This window comes from Oikopleura dioica, chromosome 2 (genome assembly GCF_907165135.1).
Source record: "Oikopleura dioica chromosome 2, OKI2018_I68_1.0, whole genome shotgun sequence".
NCBI classification, from domain to species: domain Eukaryota; kingdom Metazoa; phylum Chordata; class Appendicularia; order Copelata; family Oikopleuridae; genus Oikopleura; species Oikopleura dioica.
Window position 1 is genome coordinate 4146247 of NC_137292.1, and position 12585 is coordinate 4158831.

Below are 12585 nucleotides of genomic sequence, written 5' to 3' on the forward strand. Positions count from 1 at the left end.
GCAACATTCGCCAATTTTTGTGTCTCCGTCAAATAGTTGAAGCCTTAAGATAAAAAGAGAAGCAATTTATATTTGATACCTAGCTCCATTAACATCATCGCTTATTGACTCGTAGCATCTTTTTTGAGTGTCATCATTATAGAACAACGATTGTTTCTGGCAAATAAATTTGTTCATATCCTTTATCGTTGACCAAATATCAGTGAAAGAATCCGTAATTGTTTCATCAGAAGATTTGCCAGAAAATTCAGCTGGTGCGGCATGTTTTTCAATTTTGATCGTGTCTTGCAGAATTGAAAATATTTACAAGCTAAGATTTAGTTCTAAGTGATTTCCATTCTTTCCAAAAAATTCATGTTCTGCAAGTTTTAACAATGAAGCATCTGTTGCTGCCACCATAATCGGAAAACGTGCATCAGAATTACCGATTGATCGCATCACATAACTATCTGGACTTGTATCTTGTAGATGAATTATCTTGACACTTGGGCTTCTACGTTTTTCTTCTGCATAGATATCTTTTATGAAGGAGATTGTTTGCTCAAATGTAGGAGTTGTTCCTTTGCTCTCGGTGATGTGAGGATTGAGAATTGAGAGCTTGATTATTTCTTAAAAAGCTTGACATTTTCTCAAACAAGAAAGCGGACAAATAATAAAGATCTTTACCTAAAGCATCTTCCAGTTTAGTTTTATCAGGATCGTTGACTCCAAAATTGATCTTTGCAGTGTCGAATAACTTTGTCAATTTCATCGATCTTCTTGGCTTACTTAGTCCATAGATTTGAATTCTGCTTCGAAGTAGCTTGTTGTCAATGTTATTTGCGTCCCATTTGAATTCAAAGGCTCGCAGCGCTTCTTGAATCAGAACTGTGTAGTGGCTCAGGTACAAAGATGTCGATTGCTGAGAAATGTCGATGGTAAAGATCAGATTTAGATCTTCTTTCATCGTGCAAGTATGCTGGGTAATCTTTATTTCTTCGTTTGAGCCAGATTTGACACCAGGAGATCGACAAATATCCTCAGTGATCTTTTTCGATAGTTGGTCGTGGAAATCGTCCCCAACAATCAGCATTATTTTACCAAAATATGCCCTGAGAGAGAAATGAATAATTTATCAAACAAGGAGGAAGATTTAAAATATTTTGGTATCCTTAGGCAAGAAAGTCTTATTTCGTAACTACGGGAGAAAACTTTCCTACAGTATTTGCCGATAGCGATTCCTATCGCCGAATTTGTTTAATGAACTTGCCTGTTGTTTGTTTGTCCGTTCAAAATACTGCTTCGTCGATCGCCCGTTTCTATGATTACTGTAAATACATCATCGCCAGACGACCTTCCGAGCGTTCTTTCGCCATTTCCCGTATTTTCTCGTTCTCCGCTGTTCAGCTTTTGGAAACCCTCTTGTGTCGTTAGCAAATAATAAACAGGCTTGAGCGTTGAATCCGGATCAGAAGTCATTCTTGCTGTTTTAACGGTTGACTCAAATGAGAAAGCCGCAGCGGCTCGATTCTGGTAAAGAGCGGAATTTCGAATTTTCTTTCGCGCAAAGAGGATTTTTTGTAGAACTTCTTCGGATGTTTTCAGATTCTTGAAGCTAAGATCTCGAGAATCTTCACCTCCAACATATCCTTTTAAAATAATTAATGATTGAGAATTCTGATAAATCTTACTCAGGCTGATAGCTGAAAAAGTAGAGCTTTCGATAATCTGCATCACCGACTCCTCCAAATGAACTCTCTCATCCACATCCACTCCCGCGTCGATATAGAAGTTCAAATCCACCAGGTCGTTGCACTTTTTACCCTTGACGACATCAACATCTGGCGATTTGAAATCATCTTCTTTGCAAATAACCTTCTCCAAATTATCATAAAATGCATTTTTATCCTCTGAGAAGAAGTAGTTTTCGACATAAGGAGACATCACTTTTGTCCAGCGAGGCTCTTCCGCTGCTGTTTTTATGATTGAGATACTGTACTCAGGAGCTTCGGGGAGCATTTCGTCGAGATTTCCAATGTCATCTTCGAAACTCTGCCAGTTCAAGTCGAGCTTGGACTCGTCGATCAGGAAAATGACCTGGAATCCGTTTGGTTTGTCAAGCATTTGATTATACTCGCTTTCGGACTGCTCGACGCACATATTGAGTGAGTCACCCTCGGCGCTTGCGCTAGAACTGGCGTCGTAGGAATCGTAAGACCCGTAGTCATCATAGACACTACGACGTTTTCGATAATAGTTGTACTGCCCCTCACCATAACCATACTCTTGATCAACACTGTCATCTTTATTCAGGAAGTCGATACTGTACTATCAAGCAAATACTGAATTCCCTTGACAGTTGCTCCATCAAAATGATAATTGATTGGCAGGTTTTGATACCGCGTAAACAGTTATCGAATCCCGTTCCTATGCCAGAATCGTTTTCTATTCCGCAACCACCGTAACTACCGAATTCGTTCTTGAAAGACTCGTAGCCGCCGAGTATCGACAGCGTGTTGAAATATTCTGACCAGATAAAATCAACTGGATCTGGGTACAAGTGCTCAAAATACTGGAGATTTTGGAAGAAATTGTCGCGGTCATTGTTGAAAAGAATGTATTTTTCGGTATCTTTTATGCCGACGAGGGTGATTTGGGCTTTTTTGGGACAAGAAATTTCCTCAATATTTTCTGAAAATGAATATTTTCGTCCATTCCTGAAGGTTTCAACAAACAAAGAGAATCGGAAATAATGTTCACGAAATCCTTGTTCAACTTCACGACAAAAATGACATTATCGGACTTTTTCTTCTGATCACATTGAATGATTTTTCTGTCCTCACAATAATCCTGAAGAGTTTTACTGCCTGCTTTGAAAGTAGATGTCGTCGTAGTCGGAGCCGTTGTCGTCGTAGTCGTTGTTGTTGTCGTTGTAGTGCGGCAAGTACGTAGATTTGAGAGGTAGTGTTGATAAGATTCTGGACTTTCTAGAATTCCGATATCATTCAGTTCCAGAAGCGACTTGATTTTGTGAACATCATCAGAACATTGTGACTCTAGAAAGGTATTTTATACAAGAGATTTTTGATGCTATCCATACCAACAATAGGCAAATGGTTGATATTGAACTTCTTGTTGGGTACAAAAATCGTGAGTTCATCCGGCTGAAGCGCTCTATCATCGACCTTGAATTTGGGATTTGAAATCTGTCAGAAGTGCACGTCAAATATTGGCACCTCATATTTTCGTTTCAAATCCCTGGCTTAACGAACTCGGAGTCAATGTCTCCAATTGTGATCACGTACTTCATATCTTCAGGTTTCTCCGGCTGGGTATTTCCAAATCCTTCAGCTTCGACCTTTTTCAAAACCTCATTCAAGTCAATTGGCTCTTTTTCCAACTCCTTGCTGATTCCCTTTTTGAGCTTGTTCATCGAAAGATAGTCCGTGTATTTTCCATCTTTTTGGAAAAGACGAACGACTCGTTGTTCCTTTTCGTTTTCAATTTGAACTTTTTTGGCGAATCTTGCGATGTCTTTTGCTGATCGAGTAACTCTGCTTTCTGGAACCTTTCTTTGGCTAAGCAGAAGGAGTGGGAAATACAGGACTTCTGTGAATATCAAAGGCAATTCCTACAAAAAGTCGACCTTGCTGAACCCTTTCCTGAGCGCCAATAATCAAGTCAATCGTTGAAATGTCCTTCCTGATGTCTTCAATGCTCGCGCCGAGGTTAAAGCAAACAGCCTCTTGAATATGATTCAAGTTTTCGGCGGAAGGAGATAGCGAGTCAAGTCTGACAACACCGTCAACAGCAGAATGAAACGCTTGAAGGTCCTTGTCGAAGCTTATTCTGTATTCGTATAGCGACTTCTCCATAATAACGATTCCTATCGTCTAATAAGTAGGATATTTGGAGACAACATAGGTAAAAAGAACGAATATCGTCAATTCTATCTTTCAAAGTCAATGAATCCTTGCCTTGACTTTTGGTTTCTGGGCGTAAACATTCCTCACGTAGGAGTACCTACGGTCCGGCTGACCTTGTGCGCTTCTCGCTAGAGATAAATCTTAAAATTCATAAGTCCTTATTTTTATGACCTCTTACCGTAGTGAAACATGAATGCAATTTTTGGGACAAGCGGGCTAGGTGGATCATTTGAGTCAGGACAGCTCGCCAGCTCAGCTGCTCGAAAAGCGCGCTCGTAAATGTCTCGTCTTTCATTTGTCAAAGCCGATTTTGATTTTTGCAGGATTCGATCAGAGTTGAAATACCAAAACGGCTTGTCGACGAATTCCGTCTTTTTCCACTTCTTAGGGTTCGAGTGTCCTTCCATCACATGACCAGTGCGGACATAATTCATGTCTTTGAGAGCCTTTGTGATCAGTTTTTGCTCGTCCTCGATTGTGAGAAAAGTATTCGCTTTTTGAGGATTGTCGTAGTCGACCAAAACTTCGAAAGCGTCGGAGCACTTTGCCTCGGATTTCCGAACAGCGCGGATTTCTTTTGGCTTTGGTGGTGGAGTCAGGACTGGGTAGAGCTCTTCAGCAGAGGATATTTCGCAAAGTCGTTGCTAGAGGAATTTATGATTTGTTTATTTTCGCCTCTGCTTTACCTTGATCATATCTTTGACTGTATAAAGACGCTGCCAATTTGTCGGTTGGAAAACAAGGCAATGATTTTCAGAAAGCTTCAGAAGCTGGCTTGGCGAAAACTCTTCCGGAGTAACTGAAATGACGAAAGGAATGTCCTCTGGATTTGCATTTTCGGACCAAAAGCTTGGGGTCAGCTGATCGCCCTTATCAGCAAGTCGATGACCGGAATGAAAAACGATAGCTACTTTTTTGTTTTCTTTGTTTTGGTCAAGAATTATCAGCTTGAAAAATGAAAACAAGGACTCTATCCAAATTTGACCTTTAGCCTGGTTTACTTCCATAGAAAGCTCGCTCAAACAAATTCAGTTTTTGATCTGTCATCGAGCTAACTGGAATCGAACCGCCGGGAGTGAGCTGTACTCTGTCGATGAGTCCTTTTAAATTCTTCGCGCCTCTAGAAAATCCTCGCTTTTCGGAAAGACTCTGTCGATAGTGAAAGGGAAAAATCTTCTGTTGATGAAAATTTCTCCTGCTATTTGACCCTGGCATCCAGTCGACCAGCTTTTTTATTAATTTCTGTTGATTTCTAAGCGCTTCTCTGTTGTCATGACCAGTGTCGAGCATATATACGATGTCCATTTTGAACTGATTTCCGCAAAAACGAAAGTCATCTTTTGAGTAAGTACTGTATCTCGCATTTGATCCTCCATAGAACAACAAGAATAAACTATTAAAATGCTTCATATTTTTTCTTTCTCTATTTGAAGATTCTGCCGAGAGCGATTTTAAAGGGGATGAATTGATCAAACAAATAATTCGTCTTGACTTTGAATCTCAGGATGTCTATCTTCTGAGAATCTTGACTGATGAGTCATCAGTGATGACGGGGGTCTTTGACATAAGCGGCAGTCTCCAAAGCTCGACAAAAATGGACAAATGATAATATTGAATGCTTTTTAATCGTCTTTCTTTTTGTGTATTGAGAATCAATTTATTCAGTCAGGACTTGAACTTTGTCAGCGAAGCACTCAGGTAAATTAAAGTAAAAAGCAAGAAGCACTATTCAGTTCAGATTCTTTCAATTGCAAGCATTCTACAGAGGGGACGCGAAACTCGCTGATTTGGTTGTCTTTGCAGCTCCAAACGCAACAATCGCCCACCATTTTCATTCCTTCAATCAGTCCAAACCTGAAAATAAAATTGATGAAGTCATCAAAAAGCATAGAAAACCTAGCTTTGGAAGTACCGATTGGCTCATAGCATCTTTGGAGACTTTTTTGATTGTAAGAAACTGGTTGGTCCTCGCAAATAAATTCATTGATATCTTTGATTGTCGTCCAGATATTATCAAAAATGTCAGTTAGATGTGAAGTTTCACATTTGGGCGTATTTTTGATAATGATCGAAGTTTCTTAAAATTGAGATAAAACAGTCTGATCCGCTTGACAAAAATTTTGTCGTTTATGTTTTATCCCTTCCGAAGTCCTCTTTTTCCGCCAACTTTCTGAATTCCATGTCCGACGAAGCAACAAGAATGGGCAAGCTAGCTTTTGGCTTTCCCTTTGCCCTCGGCACAAGTGTATCTGGAGATGTATCCTGCAGGTGAACAATTTTAATGTTCGGGTAGTTCCTCTTTTCCGAAGCGTAAAGTGTCTTCAAGAATGAAATGGTTTCGTTAAATTCAGGGGTCGGTCCTTTCAAATCGCTTGAATCAGGATTCGTGACGCGTACATTTATCGTTTCTTTATAATTGCTCAAATAAAACATTCTTTTCTGCCTTTTTTTTGATTAATTTTGAGCAATTTCCTAGGGCTAGCTGTAAAGTGGTCTTATTTTGATCGCAAACCGCAAAATCCACCCCCGTTGGACTTCTTTCTTCGTCGTAAAAAGTATCAAACAGCAATTTTTTCTCCAGTACGCTTCTTGGTTTGTTCACTCCAAAAACTCGCAGTCGACTTTTCAACTGTTTGTTGTCAGGATTATTTGGATGCCATTTGAACTCGAAGGCGCGGAAGACTTCTTGAATGATGGCAGTGTAATGGCTTTTGTAGTAGAGAGACGATTGTCGAGAAAGATCGATAGTGAAGATCAGATTGAGGTTTTCCTTGAAAGAGCATGTATGATGCGGTTCTTCGTAGTTGTCGTCATTGCAAGATCGAGAGTTACAGTACTCGTTGTAGATTTTTTCTGAGATTTTTCGATTGATGTGCTCGCCGCCGATGATTGCCATGTTTCTTAATAAAATTAGTACGACTCTATTTTTTTGACTTACGGATCACTGTTGCTGATAAGACTCCTCATCTCCGGCTTAAGGTCTTCATCAATAATGAATGTACGGCACGTCAATACTGTCGAGTTGCAGTTCATCAAAGCATCTTCATCACCAAAAGTTCTCTGAGCAACCCTGCATTTAGCAATTTCTTCGAATCGTTCCCCATTTGTCAAGAAAAATACGGAGGGTTTGATTGCGGCATTCGGATCTGAGGTCATTTCGAGTAATTGGTATGAGGATTTTAATTGGCTTTTGAGAGCGTTGCAGTCCTTGAAAAGTCGCGTCTGTAATTTTTCGCGAGCATGGAGAATTGAATCGATAACATCTTGAGTTGAATTGAGATTTTGAAGTGAAATTCATTCGATTCCCCGCCAATATACTCTTTGAAATACTCGATTATGGTTTTTTTAAAGTTCATACTCAAATTGATCTTCTCAAAAGTCGAGCTTTCCACAATCTGCATCGCTGCTTCTTCCAAAATCGTCCGTTTTTCTAGCTCCACTCCACCATCAACTAAGATGTTCAAGTTCTCCCTCGTGTTGCACTTTTTGTTCTTCACCAAATTGACATCTGGCGATCGGAATTTCTTCGCTTTGCAAAGTGATTTTTCCAAGTTTTCAAAATCCACTTTTTCTTCAGAAACATGATAGTTTTCAACTTCTTTTCCAACATTTTGCCACCACCAAGGTTCTTCTGAAGACGTTTTGATGATAGACGTTATGTAATTGGGCAGATTTGGGTTCAGAGATATTTCCTCTTTGATCTCTTTCTTGAAGCTTTTCCAATTTGGGTCAAGTTTTGTCTCGTCGATTAAGTAGACAAAATGGAAGTGATCGCTTTGGTTGAGGAATCTGCCATATTCTTCTTCTGTCGCAACATATTCGCAGGTCGATTTGTCCATTTCAGAGGAAGAATCGAAATTAGCATAGTAACTTGACTCTACGCTTCTTCGTTTTCTCGATTCTTCCGGGCTCTTTTTGAAGGATTCAACAAAAGATTGGTAGTAGGAGGTTATCATTCGTGCTGCCCCTAACCCTAGACCTAACCAAAGGGGCTACGCCCCCGGGACCCCCTCACCTCAGGCCTGAGCCAGGGGGCTTCGCTCCTCTGACCCCTGTTTAGAGTTCCCAGTCCCTAACCCTAACCACTAGCCCAGATTCTGGAGATCTTGAATGGCTCAAATCAAAGGGTCGAATGATAATCCCTCTCTACGATAAGATTCGTCCTTTCCTGATAATATGAGTCCGCCAATAAATCTGAGTAACCGTATTCTCCATAAGGATCATAATCTGGAAGACCCCCTCTCACATCGCATCCGTCAGTAAAACCAAACTGGTTATCAAAACTTTCTTGTCCGTCAAGAATATAAATCGTGCTGAAGAAATCGTACCACTGAAAACTCGACGGATCGGGATAAAAACTGTCAAAGAACTGAAGAGAATCGAAGAAATCATTCCTTTTTGATTGAAAATAACATCTTTTTCATAATTATTTGCTCTTCTGTTAGACCAATCAAGGTTATTTTTGCTTTTTCTGGTCTTTATAAAGCAGTTTATGCTTATGGTAAAGGGGTAAAGACCGTTCCTTCGGGATCCAATAAGCAAAGTCCATCTTTTATAATTTCGGAAAAATCATCATTCATTTTTGCCACAAAAATGATATTTCCCGATTTTAAGTCTTGTTTGCACTTTACAATTTTTCGTTGATAACAATACTCGTCCAGGGATTGATGACTAAGTTCGTGGGGACTAGGTTCGTGGGACTAGGTTCGTAGGTGGTTATGCCAAAGTATGCAAGATGGGGTATGGTTTCCTTTCTATAAGGAACAATGTGGTGCGACTAGGTTCGTGGGACTAGGTTCGTAGGGGTGCTAGGTTCGTGGGTTTTGAAATTAGAGATTTTTCTATAAGTATTATAAGTATTATAAAAATTATAATTTTTTTTTATAAGGAACAATTGAGTGCGACTAGGTTCGTGGGACTAGGTTCGTGGGTTTTGAAATTTTTTTTTATAAGGAACAATTAAGTGCGACTAGGTTCGTGGGACTAGGTTCGTGAGTTTTGAAATTTTTTTATAAGGAACAATTGAGTGCGACTAGGTTCGTGGGCTAGGTTCGTGGGTTTTGAAATTATTTTTATAAGGAAAAGGAGGGTGCGACTAGGTTCGTAAGACTAGGTTCGTGGGTTTTGAAATTTTTATAAGGAAAAGGGGGTGCGACTAGGTTCGTGGGACTAGGTTCGTGAAGACTAGGTTCGTGAAGGTTAGGTTCGTGGGACTAGGTTCGTGGGACTAGGTTCGTGAAGATAAGGTTCGTGAAGACTAGGTTCGTGAGACTAGGTTCGTGGGACTAGGTTCGTGGGACTAGGTTCGTGGGTTGTAAAATTGGGTAAAGTTGAATGGTAAAAATGACTTTCCCACCCCCCAACCCCCAAAATAGGCCGCTAGGCTCTTTAACTGAGTTTCTATGTTAGCGCTGAATAACAATGGTTGCCTTAGAATAGAAACCCACGAACCTAGTCCCACGAACCTAGTCGCAACCCATTTTTCCTTATAAAAAATTTTAAAAGCCACGAACCTAGTCCCACGAACCTAGTCGCACCCCATTTTCCTTATAAAAAAAATTTTAAAAGCCACGAACCTAGTCCCACGAACCTAGTCGCACCTCCCTTTTCCTTATAAAAATAATTTCAAAACCCACGAACCTAGTCTCACGAACCTAGTCGCACCCTCCTCTTCCTTATAAAAATAATTTCAAAACCCACGAACCTAGTCCCACGAACCTAGTCGCACATAATTTCTCCTTATAGAATAAAAATAATTACCAATTAAAAACCCACGAACCTAGTCCCACGAACCTAGTCGCACATATTTTTTCCTTATAGAATAAAAATTCTAACCAATCAAAAACCCCCGAACCTATATTTAGATAGCAATATTATTTTATATGATCATATAATTACAATACATATATATAAATATATATAAATAAATATATACATATAAATAACACTTAATCATTATAAATAAAAATATACATAGTAAATAAAAAACTCACGAACCTAGTCCCACGAACCACGTTTTCAAGCCAGCCACCCACGAACCTAGTCTCACGAACCTAGTCCCCACGAACTTAGTCATCCCACACCTCGTCCAGTGTCGGCAGCGTTGCCTGTTTCATTGACTTCGGAGGAACAGTTGTGGTTATTGCTCTTTCCGTTGTAGTTGGGCAGTACCCGAGGCCGTAGACATATTTTTGATAGGCATCTTTGTCCAAAATTTGCTCGATATGCTGAATATCATAAAGCGGCCGGATTGTTTCGAGTGAGTCGACACATTCTGATGCGTTCTTTTGAACAATCGCGAGATGGTTGATGTTGAATTTTTGTTCTGAACGAATGGGGAAAAATTGTCAGGAAGAAGGGCTCTTTCTTCTGCTTCCAATTCCTCAAAACTTTGCGGTTCTATATCCCCGATTGTTATCACAAATCTGTCCTTTTCCGCATCATCTCCGTCTTCTTTAATTTGCCTCAGTGCATAATTCAAATCGACTGGCTCCTCCTTCAATTCCTTTTTTATTCCCTTTATCAACTTGTGCTTCGAAGTGTAGTCAGTTGCCTGTCCATCTTTTTGAATGAGTCTCACGACTCGTCGTTTCTTACCATTTTCTATTTCGACTTTTTTGGCGAATCGGGCAATTGCTTTTGCTGTCATTTTTTCTTTTTCAGGAGATGTCTTAGAAAGGTTTTTGAAGGGCGGAATCAAAGAGGAGAAAAATCATTGATTTCAACCTTTTTCCTGTTCGCCAATGATCAGTTCAATCGTCGAAATATCTTTCTTAATATCCTTAATACTTGCACCAAGATTTTCACAAACAGCTTCTTTAATTCTTTTCAAGTTATCCCGATTTGCATCAAGTGAGTCTATCCGAACAACTTGATCTACAGCAGCATGAAATTCACGGAGATTCTGGTCGGTTTTGTTTTTATGGTCAAAATTGACTTTGTCCATAATGACGATTCCAATAGTTTTGACTTTTGGCTTCTGGGTGTAGACGATTCTCGGGCTTGAATTGAAAATTGGGTCTTTATGTGGGTTCACAGTAAATTTTCGATAAAAAAAGGTTATCCTCCTTGATTTCGGAAAGGATAAAAATTTTCAAATAAACTACTTTTTTGGTCATTTTTCAGTATTTCAGAAATTTCGGAACCTTCCCTCCTCCGCTTCTGACATCCGGAAATCCAGATTCCAGAGCATAATGAAACACAAACGCAATTTTCGGACTCAGCGGGCTTGGCGGGTCATTTGAATTCGGACAGCTCGCAAGCTCAGCCGCTCGAAAAGCGCGCTCATAAGCGTCCATTTTTCCATCGACCAATGCTTTTCGCACTTTTCCGCCGCCAATTCTGTCAGTGTCAAAATACCAAAAGGCCGATCAACATACTCAGTCGTCGCCCATTTTTTCTTCATCGAGTGTCCCTCCATAACATGCCCAATTCTTCTGTAGTTGAAGTCTTTAAGCGCTTTTGAGATGAGTTTTTGCTCGTCTTTGATGATTTGAATTGCGGTTCCTCCGTTTGGATTGTCATAATCGACCAAAACTTCGAACTCGTCGGTGCATTTCGCTTTTGATTTTCGAAGAGATCTGATTTTTTCGCGGCTGGCGGAGGAGTCAGCCCTGGGTACTGCTCTTCTGAGGCGGAAATTTCGCAGAGGCGTTGCTGAAAAACTGGCTTTGATAATCAAGAAAATGGCTTTGGAGTGTACCTTGATCATATTCGTAACGGTATTAAGTTTCTGCCAGCTTGTGGGCTGAAAGACGAAGCAGTGGTTTTCAGAAATTCTCAATAGCTGGCTTGGCGAAAATTCCTCTGGCGTAACTGAAATGACAAATGGAATGTCCTCTGGCTTCTTTTCCTCGCTCCAAAAACTTTCTGCCAGCGCGGATTTTTCATCAACGGAGCCGATTCCAGAGTGCAGCAGAATCACCACTTTCTTGTTCTCTTTTCTGCCGCCGGAAAACGCCATGGAAAATAAATCAAGGCTCTTGTCCGTCAATTTGTCGATCGGAATCGTTTTGCCTGGGTTGAGTGTGATTCTGTCAATTTTTCGCTTCAGAGTGGCGTATTTCTGGGTGAAGCCTGGAACTTTTGTTGTTTCTTTATTGAAAGCGAAGAGTTTTTGCTGATGGAAATTCGTTGCGCGGTTGGTTCGAGGGATCCAGGTTGTCAAGTTTTGAAGCATTCGTTTTTGATTATCAAGAGCTTCTGAATTATGACTTTATTCAAGGGTTGGGAATGGAGGGTCAAAGAGGGTTTGCTCGTCTGTGATTGGCTGACGCGTGAAATGCCGGTTTTTGATTGGCTAAAAGGTTAACGCCCGCTTTAAAGAGGTCATTATTCAGAACTTACCTTGATTATCGTGCCCTGTATCGACCATAAAAACAATATCCATTTTAAACTGATTTCCGCAGAATCTGAAATCATCTCTCTCCGCCCTCGCGTGAAATAGAAGCAATAAAAATCTAAAATTCATCATTTTTATTCTGAAAAATTCTTACTCATCTGTTTATGAAGTTGGAAAAAGTCCTGACCAAACAAATATCTGAGTTTGACTTTCCAGTTCTGAATGATCTCAGAGGATCAAATTTTCCCTGATAAGTAGCATTGAGAATCTTCATTTTAGATTCTCAAAGCTTTATTTGGAAAAAAAATTATTTTTGAAAAAAATTTTGTTAATAACTAT

At 40.0% G+C, this 12585-nt stretch overlaps 1 protein-coding gene across 1 annotated transcript; it reads right to left on the reverse strand.

Moving 5' to 3' along the window:
• Positions 1–303: 303 nt before the first annotated feature.
• On the reverse strand, positions 304–5316 carry LOC145697743 (uncharacterized). The gene is made up of 11 exons (XM_081774955.1): positions 4592–5316; positions 4084–4549; positions 3957–4033; positions 3615–3872; positions 3242–3547; positions 3080–3164; positions 2620–3035; positions 1671–2307; positions 1250–1628; positions 667–1091; positions 304–608 (listed from the first exon to the last, which is right to left on the reverse strand). Exons 1-11 carry the CDS (start codon positions 4910–4912, stop codon positions 304–306), a joined length of 3675 nt encoding a protein of 1224 aa, XP_081631081.1. The 5' UTR covers positions 4913–5316.
• Positions 5317–12585: the final 7269 nt, after the last annotated feature.